The sequence below is a fragment of the Chlorocebus sabaeus genome, chromosome 15 (genome assembly GCF_047675955.1).
Source record: "Chlorocebus sabaeus isolate Y175 chromosome 15, mChlSab1.0.hap1, whole genome shotgun sequence".
NCBI classification, from domain to species: Eukaryota; Metazoa; Chordata; class Mammalia; order Primates; family Cercopithecidae; genus Chlorocebus; species Chlorocebus sabaeus.
This window is the reverse complement of record NC_132918.1, coordinates 1,048,658-1,067,993: the sequence shown is the minus strand read 5'-3', so window position 1 is coordinate 1,067,993 and position 19,336 is coordinate 1,048,658. Positions and strand designations below refer to the sequence as shown.

General features: G+C 47.5%; 1 protein-coding gene across 2 annotated transcripts in view; it reads left to right on the top strand.

Annotated features, from left to right (window-relative positions):
- Positions 1-19,336, top strand: part of ACVR2B (activin A receptor type 2B) — a 29,657-nt gene that overhangs the window by 9,241 nt on the left and 1,080 nt on the right. Inside the window, exons 2-9 of one of the 2 annotated variants that reach the window (XM_037988444.2) lie at positions 14,255-14,462; positions 14,833-14,942; positions 15,137-15,264; positions 15,347-15,490; positions 16,099-16,242; positions 16,650-16,798; positions 18,330-18,444; positions 19,162-19,300. In XM_037988444.2, coding sequence (XP_037844372.1) covers positions 14,255-14,462; positions 14,833-14,942; positions 15,137-15,264; positions 15,347-15,490; positions 16,099-16,242; positions 16,650-16,798; positions 18,330-18,444; positions 19,162-19,300 — 1,137 coding nt within the window. Of the gene's footprint in view, positions 1-14,254; positions 14,463-14,832; positions 14,943-15,112; positions 15,265-15,346; positions 15,491-16,098; positions 16,243-16,649; positions 16,799-18,329; positions 18,445-19,161; positions 19,301-19,336 lie in introns of both variants that reach the window. The other variant, XM_007971743.3, reaches the window with a different exon arrangement.

Genomic DNA, 19,336 nt, shown 5'->3' with positions numbered 1-19,336 from the left:
TAGATTACAGAGGTTAGAAATAGCCTGGCTTCAAGAAGGGTGCTGGGACATGGGAAGGGCTCATTTCCACTGGCTTAATGTATGAGGAGACCTGGAGATAACTTCTCGTGCCTGCATCTCCTACCTTGTGCCTGAGTCTCCTGGGTACTGTGCTGATGAGGGAAGTAGCAGTGGACAAGCCAGGATGTGCTGGTCTGGGTTTGGGATGGAAGTGCATGTGTGTGTTCACTTACCAGGCTCCATGCTGCCTGCAGACTCTGAAGAGACTAAGGCACTTGCTGAAGGTTGCTGAAGAACTCTGGGTAACGGCACTACTGGCGAACCTACTGCATTTGACAAAATCTGAGTGTGACAAATTCTAATTTCATAGATGGTGATAATGATGGTGGGGGTATTGGAGAAACCTGTAGAAAAACTATTTTAGAGTATGGTGAGAAGCTTTTCATGACAGAAGGAGCTCTGGTGAGTTTCTGTTCCTGGCTGAGTGTATGCCTTGTTCCTGGTATAACTCTCTGCCACAGTTGGCAGAAGACTTAGGGAAGATAGTTTGGGATGACTTGTTCTCCAAAGCTCTTGCTTCCCAGTCTTGTTCTTCAGCTTGCTGCCTACTCTTTACTGTTATGTTGGGATTCTTTATGTAAGTCCACTTGTCAGGCCCTGCTAATGAATTTAGATGACACTCAAGTTTGTGGAACTGTTTCTAGTACAAATGATACTCCAATCATCTTTCCCGCATTATACGTATGATGTGCACTGTTTGTGTCTTAGTCTTCTCAGGTTGCCATAATGGAATACCATAGACTGGGTGGCTTAAACAACAGAAATTTCTTTTCTTACAATTCTAGGGGCTGGAAGTTAAAGATGAAGGTGCTGTCAGGATTGGTTTCCAGTGATTCCACTCTCCTGGGTTGGCATATGGTAGCCTTCTTGCTATGTCCTTTTTGCTGTGTGTATCCACTCCAGGTGTCTCTTCTTATAAGGATGCCAGTCCTGTTGGACTGGAGGCCCACCTTTATCACCTCATTTAGCCTTAATTACCGTCTTAAAGGCCCTATCTGTAAATATGTTAATGGCAAAACCCGCAATTACTTTTGCACCAACTCAGTAGTCACATTGGAGGTTAGGGCCTCAACCTATGAATTTTGGTGGGACTCACTTCAGTCTATGGCTGTCTGAAACAATAAAGTTTGGTTGAAAGTGAATTCTGTTTTCCTCTTGAGTGACATTTTGGAATGGAAGTTACTTTTTTCAGGGCTTTGCTCTGGTATCTCTTTTGTTCTTGCTTAATACTGTCCATGGACAATCTTATCTACACTGGTGGGCTTAATTTCTGTGTATGTGTGCAGATTCCCTTACCTTTGGGCATGTTATGATCCTGAAAATATGTCTAAAAGCTGGGTAAAAAGTAGATATGGAGATGTCCTTTTCTGATAATCAGGACCAAATCTCTTTCTAAAGGTAACTGGAGAAACTGGAAAAAATAAAACTTCTCTGGTTGAAGGCATTGTATATCTAAGAAGATACTGAAGACCTACCAGGCCAGTATCTGCATGAGAAAAAAGGCCTAGGGTGATGATTTTGGTATTTGGGTCTGTTTTTAGTCATAGGGTCAACTGAGAGGCTGCATTTGATAGCTTTGTGGGGCTGGGAAGACGGGAATTGGAGTTCTAAGCAAAGGGTGGGCAGAGTCAATCACTTACTTGGGATTGAGATCCCAAAGATATAGAAGTTAGGGGGACCCACATGTAGACAAACACTAAAGTTAGATTGAAATATTCTGGGGTGCTGGGTGTGGTGGTGCACACCTATAATCCCAGCTACTTGGGAGACTGAGGTGGGGAGGATCATTTGAGCCCAGGAGTTCAAGACCAGCCTGAACAATATAGTAAGACCCATCCCAAAAACAGAAAATATGTTCTGGGTAATGGTACCTTTAGACATGTTAATTCTTTCTAGAGGATTTATGTCATCCTAGGCCTCGAATTATCTCTATAATTTTTCAAATACAATGACTGGTAATTTTAAGTAAACAACCAGCCAAACATCACAGTTGAAGCCAACCTGGATGACCTCCAGGTTGGAGTTGCCGTGTACATATTTAAAAATAGAAGTGTTCAGCCAGGCGCAGTGGCTCACACCTGTAATCCTAGCACTTTGGGAGGCCGAGGTGGGTGGATCATGAGGACACTAGTTCAAGACCAACCTGGCCAACATGGTGAAACCCTGTCTCTACTAAAAATACAAAAAAATTAGCTGAGTGTGGTGGCAGGCGCCCTGTAATCCCAGCTACTAGGGAGGCTGAGGCAGGGAATTGCTTGAACCTGGGAGGCGGAGGTGGCAGTGACCCGAAATTGCACCACTGCCCTCCAGCCTGGGTGACAGAACGAGATTCCATCTAAAAAAAAAGAAGAAGGACAAGGAGAAGAGGGTTCACTGTGGTCAAGGAAATGATAGTGGGAATTTCAGCAGATAGCTGAAAACTATGAAAAGGAAAAATCTCTTAAAGACTTGTTACTGCATAGTAACAGAAATTAATAAATCAGTGAATGCTTTTATCAGGGGATTAGGTGAAACTGGATAGAGAATTAGTGAACTGGATGATAGATCAGAAGAAAGTATAAACTGAACCACGGACAGGCAGAAAAATGGATAACGACAGAATAAAGAGAAACCCATAGAGGATGAAATGAGAAGGTCTAAGATTCATGAAATCACAGCCACAGAAGTAAAGGAGAGAGAATGAGGCAGAAAAGATAATAGCTGAGAACTTTCTAAAATTAAAGATATCAAGCCACAGATTCAGGAAGTCCTGTGAATCCCAGGTAAGACAATAAATTTTAAAAATCCACGTCTATTTCCATCACAGTAAAAATTCTGGAAACCAAAGGCAGAGAATGTTGAAAACAGCTAGAGAAAAAAGGTGTTATTATCAAAAGAGCAGTAGTTATACTGACAGCTAACTTCTCAATAGAAACAGTGGAAGCCAGAAGACAATAGAATGACAGCTTTAAGTGCTGAAAGAAGTAGTTGTCAGCCTAAAATTCTGTGTCAAGTGAAACTGTCGTTCCGGAAAGAAGGGCATCATGATGTTAAGTGAAATAAGCCAGACATGGAAAGACAAATACCATGTTATCTCACTTATATTTGGAATCTAAAAAGGTTGATCTCATAGAAATAGTGCATAGAATAGTGGTTACCAGAGGCTAAGGACGTAGGTAGGAGGTCAGATGGGGAGAGGGTGGTCAAAGGGTACAAAATTACATTTAAAGGAATAAGTTCTGGTCTGTTGCACCGTAGGGTGATTGTAGTTAGCAAGAATGTATGGTATATTTCAAAATAGCTAGAAGAGAGGATTTTGAATGTTCCTACCACAAAGAAATGATAAATGGTAATGGATTTGCTAATTACCCTAATTTGATCATTACGCAGTGTATACATGTATGAAAACATATTCTACCCCATAAATATGTACAGTTATTACTTGTCAATTTTTAAACAAACCCCCCCCCCCCTTTTTTTTTTGAGATGGAGTCTTGCTCTGTCACCCAGGCTGGAGTGCAGTGGGGCAATGTCGACTCACTGCAACCTCCGCCTCCCAGGTTCAAGCAATTCTCCTGCCTCAGCCTCCCGAGTAGCTAGGACTCCAGGCACACGCCACCACGCCTGGCTAATTTTTGTATTTTTTAGTAGAGAGAGGGTTTCACCATGTTGGTCAGACTGGTCTTGAACTCCTGACCTCGTGATCCCCCCCATCAGCCTCCCAAAGTGCTGGGATTATAGGCATGAGCCACCACGCCTGGCCTACAGAACTTCTTAAAAAAGAAGGAACATGGCAAGGAATGTGTTCTTCAGGCAGAAGGAAAATAAATCCAGATGGAATGTCAGAGATGAAGAGAAGAATGAAGAGCAATGAAAATAATAAATATTCAGGCATTTATTGTGAGAATGTGTTACTGAGTTTGAAATACCACAAAAGAAAATGCTTGGCAACAATGCTGTATGTGAGAGTGGAGTGAAAATGAATTTAAATTGTTCTAAAGATTCTTACAATGGCCAGGAAGAGAGTGGAACTACCAAGTAATACTAAATTTTGATAAGGCATGCTGTCATCTCTAGGGTAACTTAAAGAATAGATTATAACTTTCAAGCGAAAAAAGAGACAAATGGCCTGGGTGTGGTGGCTCACGCCTGTAATCCAAGTGCTTTGGGAGGCTGAGGTGGGCGGATCACCTGAGGTGCGTTGTTGAAGACCAACCTGACCAACACGGAGAAATCCCATCTCTACTAAAAATACAAAATTAGCCAGGCATGGTGGCGCATGCCTGTAATTCCAGCTACTCAGGAGGCTGAGGCAGGAGAATCGCTTGAACATGGGAGAAGGAGGTTTCAGTGAGCTGAGATTGTGCCATTTTTCTCTGGCCTGGGCAACAAGAGCGAAACTCCGTCTCAAAATAGAAAAAAAGAAAAAAAAAGGCAGACAAATGGGCCGAGTGAGTGGCTCATGCCTGTAATCCTAGCACTTTGGGAGTTCAAGTGGGGAGGATCACTGGAGCCCAGAGTTGGAGACCATCCTAGGCAATGTAGTGGGACCCCATCTCTACAAAAAATAAAAATCAGCTGAGTGTGGTGGCATGCACCTGTAAGTCTGAGCTACTTGGGAGGATCGTTTGAGCTCAGGAGTTTGAGGCTGCAGTGAGCTGTGATTGAGTCACTGTACTCCAGCCTAGGTCACAGAGCAAGACCCTGTGTCCAAAAAAAAGGAGGCATGGAATAATAGAGAATTCTTCAGTTGAGAAGAAAGCAATAAGAGACAAGGGAACATAGACCAGATGAGATAAATACAGCTAATATTTCTAATAAATATATGATGTAAAAGTTATTATTATTTTTAAGACAGGGCCTCACTCTGTCACCCAGACTGGAGTGCAGCAGCGCAATCTTGGCTCACTGCAACCACTGCTCCTCCAGGCTTAAGCGATCTTTCCACCTCAGCCTTTGAAGTAGCTGGGACCACAGGTGCAAACCACCATGCCTGGCTAATTTTTTGTATTTTTGGAAGAGATGAGGTCTCATCCTGTTGCCCAGGCTTGTCTCGAACTCCTGAGCTCAAGCAGTCTGCCCGCCTCAGTCTCCCAAAGTGCTGGGATTGTGGGTATGAGCCACCATGCCGGGCCTGATGTAAAAATTCTTAATAAATATTTAAGGATGGACCTGAATACTTATTAAAAGCTCTGACTCCGTGGGTGGAGTTGGCTTAATCTAGGGTGATCTGATTGGGCTGTTTTGGGAATTAATCGGATTTCCCTGAGAAATATCTTCTGTTTTCTGTCTGGAGGGGGCAAGCCTGGATATTAACATCCTGGAAGTCACGGGGGATGAGAACTAGGGGTTCCTGTATTTGGTATATTGTTCTGTATTCCTCCTGTTTCAGTGTGATACCTGTGCCCTCAGATTTGCCTGCTTCTCTTTGTCGAAGAGGCTCTCAGTTCATTTTCTTTGGAAAATAAACATAATCTCCGCTGGGTTGGAGAGGGTCAACCATGATGAGTGGTGGTAGGATCTGAGGATCTGACTACCTTACTAACCAACTCTTCTGTCTTTAGACTCATCTTTACCCTATTCTTTCAGAGACATCTGGTGCCACAAATTCCTGAGTTTTGAAGGGTTCTGTGGGGGAAGTCACATTGCTTTTCTACTTTATCTAGAGCCAACTTAGGAATCTGTGTGATCAGTTACCATGTGTGTAAATGCTTTCCAGCCTTGAAATGTCATTTCTGTGGTTCTCTCCTGTTCTCTTTGTTCTTACAGGTTTATGCCTTAAAATACTTTACTGTGGTTTTAGTGGGACTACTGGAGGGAGCAAAAGGAAATGTTTGTGTATAATCCTTGGCGTTTACCTGGAAGTTCTCCTTCCAGTGTTGTCCAGGAGTGATGGGGCCTGGGAAAAGGCATGTATTTCAGAGCTGTGGGAGGATGGTGCCAGGTCCTTGTTTACAAAGTCCAAGTTGGAAGTGACTTGAGGTCACCTGGCTTGGTTCCTTGTTCCTAGGCGGGACTTCTGAAGGCAGATGGAATTCCTCCTGTCACCTTGGAAGGTGCTCTTGTATTTACATTTCTGGCATTTGTAGTGAACAAAACAGTGGAAAATCCTCATGCAAAATACATAGAAATGCTGGAAAAAGTATAATAAACACCCTTTTAAAAATGCATATACATTGCTGCATGTATAAGAAGTAAGGGAAAAGCAAGAAAGGGCTGGAAACTAGAGCTGTATGCCTTCACTGGCTGAAACTGCTGATTCCTTGGGGACTTTGCCTGTCTTTGTAATTTAGAGATGTGGGTTTAGTAGCAGTGTGGACAAGAGGAGACAAGATGTAGAATTGAGACTGAGGCCTTTGCATGGCCTCAGACTTCTGTTGTGTTATACCTTCAGTAAAAATGTGGGCTAGAGGAAATATGTCTTTGTTGACAAAGAGACTAAATAATGAAATTGTCTGAGACTGGGTTGGGGTTGGGGTTGGGGTAGTTTCCCTGAGAATTTGTGACCATAGGCCTATGCTCATGTGAGCTTGGCGTTTATACCATCCTGTTCTCTGATAAACTAAGTTGAGAAATTAAAGTGGTTCCAAATAGTTAATGTCCTAGGGAGACTGGCAGAAGCCAAAAATATAAGTTACCTTTGAAAGGTTGCCCCTTCAAACTTGGCCTCAAAGTAGTCCAACAGAAAAGGCCCCAATGAACATAAGCTCAGTATTCAAAATTCTAAAGCCCTATGAGGAAACAGTGCCATGAGTAAAGTCAGAAATAACAAATGTCAGAAGCAAACTTTCAAGAAGTTAAATTACAGAATTCTAAGAGAGATTTGGAAGTAGGCCAAAGTACAGAAGTATCAAAATTGACCAGGAAGTTTCTTTTTAGTAGAGCTTATAGAAATGAAAAAGTAGAATAATTGAATTTATAAATTGAGTAGAAGGACTAAACAACAGATTAGACATAGCTTAAGAGAGAATTCATGAATTGGAAGTTGATCTTCAGGAATTACCTGTAATGGTGTTTAGACACAGAATTGGAAAATAGGAAAGGAGAGTTAAGAGACTGGACAGAATGAGAAGGTCTAATACGCTTGTAATAGGAATTTCAGAATCATAGAATATGGAGATGCAATATTCAAGTTGATAATAGCCAAGAATTTGTCAGAATTGACAAAAAACACAAGTCATTGGAATCTAAAGGCATAGTGAACCCCAAGTAGTATAAATTTAAATATATACTTAGACACGTACCTTGTAGTGAAACTGCAAAGAGAGAAAGCAGCCAGAGAGAAAAAAACAGAATATCTACAAAGTTAAATTAATAGCAGACTTTTCAGCAACAGTAGTGGAAACTAGAAAATAGTGGAATAATATTTTCAGAGAGCTGAGATAAAATAACAATCTAAAATTTTATGTTCATCTAAATTGCAATTCAGGAAGAAAGACAAAATATTTTGAGAAAAGCAACAAAGGCTCCTCTGCCAAGAGATCTCCATTGAAAGATTTTTTTTCAGTAAGGACAGTGGTCTCAGAAACGCAGAGATGCAGAGGAAGATGACTGTATGGACACTTACAAAATACAGACACAAATAATGTCTGATTTGGGAGCTGGGTAGTAAGAACAATGACACTAAATACTGAACACAAGCGATATGTTAAATTAGATGTACATTGGAAGAGTCATTAGAGTTTCAAATATTTAAGTTCCAATGAGGGATGGTAGAGATGTTGATTTACCCTTTTAGTGTAAGTGTACCCATTAAAGTTTATAGGCCTAGCTTACAACGGAATAGGAATGAGATGTAAAACTTCAAAAGTAGCTAAAATAGGAAATTTTAAAAGATAATCCAAACAGAGGTAACAGTAGAGAAGAAACAAATTTAAACATACCCAGTAATCATATATGTAAACATACCCAGTAATCATAAATGTAATGAGACTGAATTCTAATTAAAAGATGGTGTTAGATTGATTTGGGGGGAGGGAAGAGAGAAAGATTTCTTTAAGTTAGAAAAGATAATTTTCTTTAATACTAACACACACGAAATGTCATATAGCTATGTTAACATCAGATAAAATGGACTTTTGGCAAAGAGCATTCATTGCAAATAAAGAGGGTTACTATATAGTAAGAAAAGTTTTATTACCAAGAATATATAAAATAATTTCTATAACTCAAAGGAAAAGCAATCCAGTAGAAAAATGAGAAAAGATACAAACAAGCAGTTCTCAGAAGGAAATGTTAATAATCATGAGAAGATGATCAGTCTCACAAGTAATCAGGGAAATGCAGATCCAAATTGTGTACCATTTCACACTCACCAGGTGAACCCCAGGTGGGGCTGTCATCTGTTGGGAACTTAGATTGACACATCCACTTTGGAGAACAGTTTAACGGTATTTTGTCAGTTGATGATGTTTAGACCCTATGACCTAGCCAAGAAATGCCCACACATGAGCACACACACAAACAAAAATGTGAAAAAGAATTCATGATGGCATTGCTGAGATCAACAAACATAAATAACCTGAGTCCAGTAGGTGAGTGGATGCTTAAAGTTATGTGAAGGTTTTAAGCTTCTGAAATAAATGCACTTCAGAGCTGCAGGAGAGGCAGCAGTATATAAAGAACATGCACTCTAGAGACAGGCTGCCTGGGTTTGAAGCCTGATTTTGACACTTAATAAATAACTTGGTAAGTTACTTAGCCTCTTTGTGCCTCAGTTTTTATAAAATGAGGACCTGCACAGGTTTATTATGAGGATTAAATAAGTTACTCTTTGCAGAGGAATGCTTAGTATAGGACCTGGGATGTAGTGTGAGCTGTATAAGTATTAAATAAATGTGTGTCAACCTGGATGGCTTATAAATACATGGATGAAGGAGAAAAAGCATATGTATTAGCGATTGTATTTGATTGCCAGAAACAGTCAAGAGTTACTCTCTCAGGTAAAAGAAATGCAAAGACACAATATTGGAATATTTGGGGTTTTTTTCCTCCCCTATTATACATGCCATTCCACAATGTGCATACACGTGTGTGCGTGTGTCAGTGTCTTTGTTATACACTCTAGCCTTCCTTCCTGGCCCCATCTGTCTCTTCAGGTTCCCTCCATCTCTACACCCGGTTGCCCTTACTCTGGTCCTGGGGAGGTGGTAGATGCTGCTTTGTGGAGCTAGGGGTGTGGAATCATAACATGGATAAGTCACTGCTCTTGGCCCTCCTTGGCTCTTATGGAGGGACCTGCTAGGGCAATAAAGGCAGCTGGGCAGACTCAGGGCTGCCTTTCGAGGGGTGCTGTCTGTGGGGAGAGCTGCCTCTTCTCTCTGGGCAGATGTGAAGGCTGGACACCAGAGGGAGAACACTGGCCCTCCTGAGACATTCTTTCTTGTCCTCCTCTTGGCCATGGAGGCTTCTGGGAGGGTGTGCCCCAGTGTGCTGGCAGAAGCAGACCTAGATAGATGTAGTGGTGAGTGGCACTCCTCACAAAGGTGGGACTGGGCACCTGCTCCCTGGGGTAGGTGGCTGCCAAGGGGCCTCCAGGAGCCAAGCGAGCAGTGGTTCTGCTGGCTGCTGGGGTCAGTTCCTCTAGGAGACACTGGCTGGACTGGGGACACCCAAGTGCAAAGCTCAGGGACTCCAGGGGAGGTGGGCATGGACACTCCACCTCTGAACCATCTCCTCCTCTTTCTCTCCCCATGGCACTTTGAGCCCCTCACAGACAGGACCCTGGTGAGATTTCTCCCTTTTCTCCTCAGGGCATAGTGGGTGTGTCCAAAGTCTAGTGGGCTGAGCTGCTTCATGGGAGAAGCGAACCTCCCAGTGTTTGGCCTCCCGGTGCATGTCTTCGAGCATCAAAACTAGCCGGCTTAGGTTCTGCTGCCAGAAATGTTGGTCCAGAGTGCAGTCTGCATGTGCTGTGTGTGTGTGTGCACGTACTGCGTGTTTGTGTGGGGGTCGGGAGTGGTGTATCTGGGAGTGGTGTCCTGCCAGGAGGGAAGGTTTGGGGAGCCCTGGGTACTTTCTTTCCACTGGGATTAGGCCTCTTGGAGCATAGGGACTGCCCCTTGGGAACATTGCCACTTGTATTTCAGCTTCCTTTGGAGGCCAGCAGTTGGTTTGGCTGTGACTCAGGGATGCAGCAAGCCCCTTGTCCTGGTGTCTGGGAGCTATGCTCATTTACCTCAGGGCTATGAGGCAGCAGGCCTAAGGGGGTACCATAAGCACCCCCATCTTGGGAGCATGGCTTCTCCTCCTGCCAGGTTAGCTGAGTGGGCTGGGAGTCTAGGGGAGCCACCTGTGCATGGATGCCCTGGCTTCCTGGGTGTGAGTGGGAATCTCTATCTATCAAAAGGCAGAGGTGGCCTGTGGTTGGAGTATTGCCAGAGGCTATAAATAGCTGAGTGTGTGAAGGAGAGTCTGGGGAAGAGAGAGGAATGGGGGAGGCCCCTGGGTCTCCAGCTGGCAGCAGAGCCCTGTGGTGAGGGAGGGGCATGGAATGTTACATAGGGCTCTGAACATAAAGCTCTGGTAGGCATGGTGTGACTTGATGGGCTGGGAGTCATACAGGGTACTTGTGTTGTAAGGGATTGTCATAGGCAGTAGGGGGTAGGTGTGACTCTAATACAGCCTATGTGCCAGGCAGTGTTCTAACCACTCTTAAAGTGCATTAATTCAATTAGTTGCTACAACTTCCCTAGCTGTGAAGTATTGGAGTAGGACTTGAAGTCTGGCCCACTCATGGCTGCCATGTTTCGCTGGGTTGCCAGTAGGAGGATCTGGTCAGATGGGGGTCAGGTGACATCTTTTTGAAATGGAGTCTCGCTCTTGTTGCCCAGGCTGGAGTGCAATGGCACGACCTCAGCTCACTGCAACCTCTGCCTCCCGGGTTCAAGTGATTCTTCTGCCTCAGCCTCCTGAGTAGCTGGGATTACAGATGCCCACCGCCACGCTTGGCTCATTTTTGTATTTTTAGTAGAGATGGGGTTTCACCACATTGGCCAGGCTGGTCTCGAACTCTTGACCTCAGGTGATCTGCCTGTCTTGGCCTCCCAAAGTGCTGGGATTACAGGCGTGAGCCATTGTGCCTGGCCCAGGTGACATCTTGAACCCTTGGGTCCTCTGAGATTTGGAACTCCCAGCCTCTTCACTTGGGTCCTGCCCATGGTAGTGGCTAGAGGGTGGTTCCTGACTTATCAGTGGCCTGGAGGGAGGAGGTTACTCTGTTGGCCTCCCTTGTTTGGACTCCTACCTCAGCACAGAGGCTTGTTGCTTGTCTCAATGGAGATGGAAACTCTGAGGACCTAGGGCTTGGGCTGCAGTCTGAGGCCATCCTTCCTTGTTGTTCCCTCCTTTCGAAATCTTGCTCTAGCCATGATACCTACACCCTTCTGTCCATCTGTCTGTCCACCCATCCATCCATGATGTGTTTGGAATGATTCTACCACTCAGGACAGCAAGGGCCCTGCCTTCATTGGCTTTCCAGTCTTGTGGGGAAAGCCTGACATTTAGGAAATAGTTGTCGAGTACGTGTGTAATGTTTTATTTCTCATACAAGTGTTCGTTGTGTTATTTCATCTTGGAGATTATTTTTGGTTATGTTGTTGGTACACTTTTCAAGATGTCTGAGATATTCCTTTAAGCAACAACAGGCCATTAGTCAAGGGTGGTTAAGTTAAGTGGCAGGGGAAGCACAAGGGCCAGTGGAAGTAGAAAGTTTGCGTGGTCTCAGCTGAGGGAGAGAGAAGAGCTGAAATCAGAGGAAGGTGGGGAACCCTACGGTCAGAGGTGGTAACTTCCGACTTACGAAGCCTAGAAGCCGATCACATTCAAGGGTGTGACATTATGGTGTGGCTGCAGTGAGGGAAGGAAGGTAGGGGAGTGCCCAGCTTCCCTGTCTGCAGTGCAGCTTCCTGGCTGGCCCCACAAGTCTCAGGTCTCCACGGACCCCCACTAGAACTGCTGCCGTGGATGCAGTGGGGCCCAGCCTGGCGGGAGGAGGCCCTGTGGCCTCTGGGCAGGGTGCTTCGAATAACCCAGTCATTGGGTGCTGCTACAGGCAGACTGGGGCAACGTAGGTGCAAGCCTCTGTCCTGGCCCTGGTGTGCTTGCTCAGCCTTTGGTCAACTACTCCCACCCCACCCTCTCAGGTTCTCCCTCTAAACCTTAAAGCCACATGCTTGATGAAGGGCCTGACTGGGGAAGCCAGTGTGTACTCTTGTAAGCCTCTCTGTGGACCCTAAGGCCCTTCGTTTTGAAGAGGCTGAGTCCCAGCTGACTGGCTGGTCAGGAGGCCATGCATTTGCTTTTCCCAAGTGTCAGAGCCTAGGCTACCTGGTGTAGAATGACCAGAGCTGTGGCTGGGCACTGCCATTCTGATTGGGTGACATTTCGGACCCTTGGGCGCTACCTGGATCCTTGAGTTTCATTGCTTGCTCCTGCCCCTGGAAGAAGCATCCTATCACTTCAGGGAGATGCAGAAAGGGGTTGGGTTTGACAGGGGAATGGCTGCTCCAGTGGTGGGGGGCTTCTTTCACCTGACAGCCAGTCAGTATCCTTCTCTCTGGGGTATACCCTGGGAAATCAAGCTCTTTCCTCATGAAGGCCACCAATGGGGGTGGAGAGGAGAGTGAGGATGTCCTTAGGCTACACTAGCGTTCAGGGTTCTTTGCCCTCCCCGAAGGTCAGGGCAGGGTTTGTGTTCCTTGCTACTCCAGTCAGCCATTGAGGCTGATGGCGAAGTAGGGCTCTTGGCTGCTGATGGGCTGGCTGTCTGGTGGGATTGACTCTGACCCCTCCCTCCTTTCTGGGATGGGAATAGTGGTAGGAGAAGACCAGCCAGGAGTGGTGCCAGGTCACTGGCCTACTTGGGCCCAAGAAGTGTGGACAGGATGGCTGGATGCTTGGTGCAACTATCCTCTCAGGTGTCTGCGTGGGGTTCTAGCAATGAGGTTGTAAATGCCACCGCCTCCCTCCGTTGTGGGTGGCCTATAATGGGGCGCTGGCAGAGCTTTCAGACAGAACCGAACCTCCTTTGGCATCTCCATATTCTTTCCCATCTCAGGGCTATGTGGTTCCTGGGGGTAGTGGGAGTAGACTGGGGCTGGGACTGGAGGTTGTTTTGTAGGGGATGGTGAGGAAGATGGATTTGGGGAATGTTTGAAATCAAGTTTGAAGGAAAGTGTTTGAATGGTGGGGGTTGAAGTGGTTGTCCACCTGGATGGCACTTCCTGCAGCAGGTGGAAAGGGGTTCAGAAGTGATGGGGAGTGCCCCGGGGACATCAGAAGCCTAGCCAGGAGAATGATCTGTGATCGCAGGTTAAGCCACCATCTAGCCCTCCTCTGCCTGAGGCACGTATTCCCCTTGGTGACTTTGAGAGGCTAACCCTGTACACGCAGGCCTCATTCCTTATGTTCTCCAGCCCTGCATGGAGAACATTCCTTAGGATCTTCAGTACCAGGTGTGGTTGCTGGGTGTAGAAAGGACGCCTACAGGGTCCTTGCTTCCCTTTACGTATGGGCAGGGAGTTGTGGAGGACCCGCTGGCATGGTCTCCCTGGGAAACTGTCGTGAGAAGGGGGTTTGGGGGCAGAGACAGGAGCAGCAGGAAGCCACTCCCCTTGCAGTTTTGCCAGGTGGTCCTTGAGATCTTTGTCGCAATCACCTGAGACAGATGGGGCGGTTAAAAGCACATATTCTGCACCCATTCCCATTGGGATGGGTCTGGATTGGGCCTGGAAATATATATTTGAGTGAACACTGGTCCTCTTTCCCACACCTCCAACATACGGTGATTCTGATGTGCCCTGGGGTTTGAAGGGTGCCCCTTCGTCAGTTTCTGCTGCAGCAGGGAAGTAGCCCCACCCCCACCCAGGAGCCTCAGGTGTTGGTGCCCTTTCTGTGCATCTGGCCTCTGTCGGGCTGGCTGTGTATCCATCCTTCTGGGGCATTAGGTTTCCTGCCTCCTCTCTTGCTTAGGCCTAGGGGCAGCTGTGATGGGCTGCAGAATAAGGTGGGGGCTGGTGCCAACTGGTACATGTAAATTAAGAGGTGGTGGATGGATGGGTGGCCTGCATCCAGGGGTGAGTGCAGGGGGTTGGTGACCCCAACCCACCACCCGGCCTCTCTCCCTCAGGGTGGCCTGGCACCCAGGACTGGGAGTAGGAGTTTGGGTGGTGGTCCCAGGGGCATGCTCAGTGGTTCTCTTTTCTCTGGGGCACAGGCTCTGGGCGTGGGGAGGCTGAGACACGGGAGTGCATCTACTACAACGCCAACTGGGAGCTGGAGCGCACCAACCAGAGCGGCCTGGAGCGCTGCGAGGGCGAGCAGGACAAGCGTCTGCACTGCTACGCCTCCTGGCGCAACAGCTCTGGCACCATCGAGCTCGTGAAGAAGGGCTGCTGGCTAGATGACTTCAACTGCTATGATAGGTACTCCACGACTCGCCCTCCTTTCCTCTTGGACCCACCTGCACTTATACTGCCCACTGGACCATTTGGGTCTCAGGATGTCTGAGTGGGAGATAAAGGACCGAGAATGGGCTCTTGAGATGGTAGCCAGGGCCCCACGCCCTTCCACACCCTATTTGTCCTACCTCAACCCTGAGGAGGGGTCTCAGTGAGTGTCAACCCCTGGCTGTTCCTCCTTGGCTTTGGGTCTCCTGTAGGGGAGGTGAGTTCACACCATCCCCCTGATGTTGCCCATGAGGTGCTCTGACTGTGAGGAGGGGTTGGCGGGGCAGGCCTGGGGCAGTCTTGCATCCCCCAGGTGAGGGGTGTATGGAAAATTCTGTGCCTCCAGGCAGGAGTGTGTGGCCACTGAGGAGAACCCCCAGGTGTACTTCTGCTGCTGTGAAGGCAACTTCTGCAACGAGCGCTTCACTCATTTGCCAGAGGCTGGGGGCCCGGAAGGTGAGGGGGCAGTGTGGAAGTGGGACCTTGAGTCAGCCGACCTGGGCCTCTTTGGCTTGGAGCTCCTGGCTCCTCAGTTGGGTGGGGTGTGGCTACAGGGCCCTGTAGTCTGGCTCTGGAGGTGTGAGGGTGTGCAGACTGTTTGACACAGGGCTCTGTGTGTCCCCCAGTCACGTATGAGCCACCTCCGACAGCCCCCACCCTGCTCACGGTGCTGGCCTACTCACTGCTGCCCATCGGGGGCCTTTCCCTCATCGTCCTACTGGCCTTTTGGATGTACCGGCATCGCAAGCCCCCGTACGGTCATGTGGACATCCATGAGGTGAGACAGTGCTGGCTTGGGGCAGGGCAGGGGAGAGGTCGGGAGGACAGGCCAGACCTTATTAAGCCTTGCTCTCCCCCAGGACCCTGGGCCTCCACCCCCATCCCCTCTGGTGGGCCTGAAGCCACTGCAGCTGCTGGAGATCAAGGCTCGGGGGCGCTTTGGCTGTGTCTGGAAGGCCCAGCTCATGAATGACTTTGTAGCTGTCAAGATCTTCCCACTCCAGGTGAGTATTTGAGGGGCTCCATCCAGGTCCTCTGCCTCCGCTGTAGCTTGAACTGGAGGCTCTCCTGCCCTGAGGCAATCCAAACCCCAAATACATTGTGGTATTAGAGAAAAGTGAGCCTTATTGGGCCTAGTTACTCACGTTACACTTGGCTGGTCTGTAGATTTCATGCAACTGTGGAATTTTATCATAGGACTAGGGTAGGGCTTTGCCAAACCTTGATTTGCCCAGGTTTCCAAGGTTTTGTTTTTGACATTGAGTTCTTTCCAGCGGCCCTGGACACCAGGTCTGGCTCTGCCTCATTTGTTGGGTGATACGGGGTCACTCACTTCCCGTCCGTGGACCTTAGTGGCCCCGTTTGTAAATCAAAGTGCTAGCCTTAAGTGATCTCAGGGATCACTGTTGGCCTCATGCTCCACGACCTAGCTTAATACAGATCTTCTCCTGGTCCTGTTACAAATGCTGAAGCTGCGAGGCTGCGGGGTGGGGAATCAGCTGGGAGGCTCGGGAGTGGGGAATGGGGATTGGTTGTTCTGCTGTAGGGCAATGTGACTGTAGCAGGGCTAAACCAGCCAGTTGTCCCCCCAACCCCTCACCCCCGGCCTCAGGACAAGCAGTCGTGGCAGAGTGAACGGGAGATCTTCAGCACACCTGGCATGAAGCACGAGAACCTGCTACAGTTCATTGCTGCCGAGAAGCGAGGCTCCAACCTCGAAGTAGAGCTGTGGCTCATCACGGCCTTCCACGACAAGGTGAGCCACACCTATCAGAATGGACTCTGAGAGGAGATAGAATGCCCCCTTGGTGGCTCTCCATAATATGATGACCCCTTCCCTGTGGAGGTGTCCACCATGAGGTACTCTGCCCCGGTAGCACTATCCACGATGAGGTTACCCCTGCCATAGGAGTGGACATAGGTGCCCCTATGATAGGAACCTCTCACCCTGGGATAAGTTTTTGTGATAAGAGTAGTGACTGCATGATTCCCACCCCCTAGCCCTCCCTGCCTCCTGGCCTCATCTATCTTCCATATCAATTGTAGTAGCCTCCCAGGAGGGCAGCCTAGTCATCGGCCCACTGAGACTTCTCTGCCAGGGCTGGGCTGGGTCCTGTCCTGTACCCAGAATCTGTGCTCAAGTTCTGTGCTGTCTTCTCTCAGGGCTCCCTCACGGATTACCTCAAGGGGAACATCATCACATGGAACGAACTGTGTCATGTAGCAGAGACGATGTCGCGAGGCCTCTCATACCTGCATGAGGACGTGCCCTGGTGCCGTGGCGAGGGCCACAAGCCGTCTATTGCCCACAGGTACTAGGGTCAGCACATGCCTTTCCTGCACTTGACTTGGAGCTGTAGGAAGGGTTGGTGGGTGAGAGCAGTGTCTGGAGATGTCTCAACTTCCTAAACATACTTATTCTGCTTGCTGTGTGTCTGAGGCAGCTGGGCACAAAACCTGGCCTTCCCACTGTGTCCTGGGGATGGCATGGCCTCCGAAACTGGTTTGTGGTGCCCTCTAATGGCCACATGAAGTGCTGACTCCATTACTTTGGTTGGAGAGTTGGCTCAGTAGTTCTCAAATTGTCTAGTTTAGGACCCCTTTATACTCTTAAAAGGACTTTTGTGTAAATGGATTATGACTATTGATATTTGCTGTATTCGAGCACACCCACACATGCCATTCGCTGTCGGAGTGATGACATCACATCTCATGTAGCTCTTAGGAGCATAGAGTTATGCTCCTAAGAGAATGAGCCTTCAAAAAGCAAATAAATGAAAATAATTTTGACTTTATAGATTCCCTTGGAACAGTCTTAGAGATTTTCTGGGGTCCTCAAACCACACTTTAAGAAACTCTGAATGAGCTCATCACTGTCCTGCTTACTAAATGGCAGGCAATGCTCTAAACCCTTGAGAAGTGTCAATTCATTTAACCTTCATTACCGCCCATTGAGACAAGTACTGTATTTCTCAGCTCTGTCTTGCAGATGAGGAACAGTAGTACAGAGAAGTTGAATGACTTAGCCAAGGTCCTGTGGCTAGTTGAGTCTGGTTCTGTGACCGTGAGGGAGGGGAATGATACTCAAATTCCAGCGTTCACAGCTGAAGGGTCCCTGATGGTAATAACAGTAATGACATAGAAGGTTGACTGTATGAAAGTGCTATTCTTATAGGTCAAAAGGTTGAATGTTGTCTCCGCTATATGGCTCAACTTAATAGGAACACCTAGTAAGTATTCCCGGTGTGGCCCTAAGCATTTGTACTTACCACTCAGTCGAATCCTCACAGGGCTGAGACAGGCACTGGGGAAATTGAGTACCACAAATAGCTTTGCTTAGTTAGAGGTGGAGCTGGGCGTATGCAATAGCACCCTTGCTCCACCCGGCCTTCATGGTGAGCTCGAGGCCCTAAGGGATATCTGCAGGATCCTAGGAAAGCTAATATTAAATTCCTATTCTCATTCACATTCCAAATGCTGTAAATTCTTCTCAGAAAACTTGCATCCCAGGCCAGTGTGCCTGTCCACAACCCCTCTGAGAATATATGGGCTGGCCTTTGTGATAGTGTGGGGACTGGGACAGGGTCTGCCCAGCCGTTAGGGTAGGTGTTGCTTTGCCAATCCTGGGGGGGTGAATCCTTCCATCTGAAGTGCACTGAGGGATTCTCACACCTATGTGGGCTCCTGCAGCTGCCTGCCTGTGCTGCTTCACCTCTGCACCCCAGGTAGCGGGGGATGACCTGGTCTGGGGACTGACTAGGGCATAGACTCTAGTATCTTGGGAACCAAAGTGGGAGTTGGATCATGATGTTAAGCTTTATCTCTGCCCACTTGTTTCCACAGGGACTTTAAAAGTAAGAATGTATTGCTGAAGAGCGACCTCACAGCCGTGCTGGCTGACTTTGGCTTGGCTGTTCGATTTGAGCCAGGGAAACCTCCAGGGGACACCCACGGACAGGTAACAAACCTCACAGGGCAGGAAGACAGGGGGTACGCCCAGGGTAGATACTTTGCCCTTTTCGTGCTCAGCTGGCGAGGTGCACAGATGAGGATGACTGCATGTGTTCAGAGCTGTCTGAGAACTCAGAACAATGCTCTTATTTGACCAGTGGAGAAACCAAGGCCAGGAAGGCAGTGTAGCTGACAGTCAGCTGGGAAATGTAGAGATTCCCCATTGGGGTTTTGACCACTAGTCCTCGTAGTCTGGCTCTCACTTTTTTAGTTTTAATTCCTAAGATAAAACAGAAAGAAATGTACTAAGGATCCAAACAAAGAACCTGGAAAAATTAACTAAAAATTAAACTTAGGAAATAATTCCTAAAACAATCACTGTTATTATTTTTAAGTGTTCTCCCTCTCCCTTTGTTTTTGGTCTTAATCTCAGTAAAATACACATCATCTGTAGTTCCTTGTATTAATTTGGTAACAATTCCATTTTAGATTACTATTATCTCCAGGATATAGTATTTAAAAAGTGTATTATCCAAGTATAATTGATGCTGTGACCTCTCGTAACTGCTGTGAATATGGTGAATCGAGGTTTGCCATCATTGGTAACCTGTCTGAATTGCTCTGTCTTGCCCCCATCTGGTACACAGAGGCTGTGACTCCCATGTCCCAGCTGTGTGTGTATGGCCAGTCACTGTAAACCCTGTCCTCCTCTGTCCTCACATAGGTAGGCACGAGACGGTACATGGCTCCTGAGGTGCTCGAGGGAGCCATCAACTTCCAGAGAGATGCCTTCCTGCGCATTGACATGTATGCCATGGGGCTGGTGCTGTGGGAGCTTGTGTCTCGCTGCAAGGCTGCAGACGGTAAGTAGGATGGCAGCCCTGGGCATCCTAGGTTGA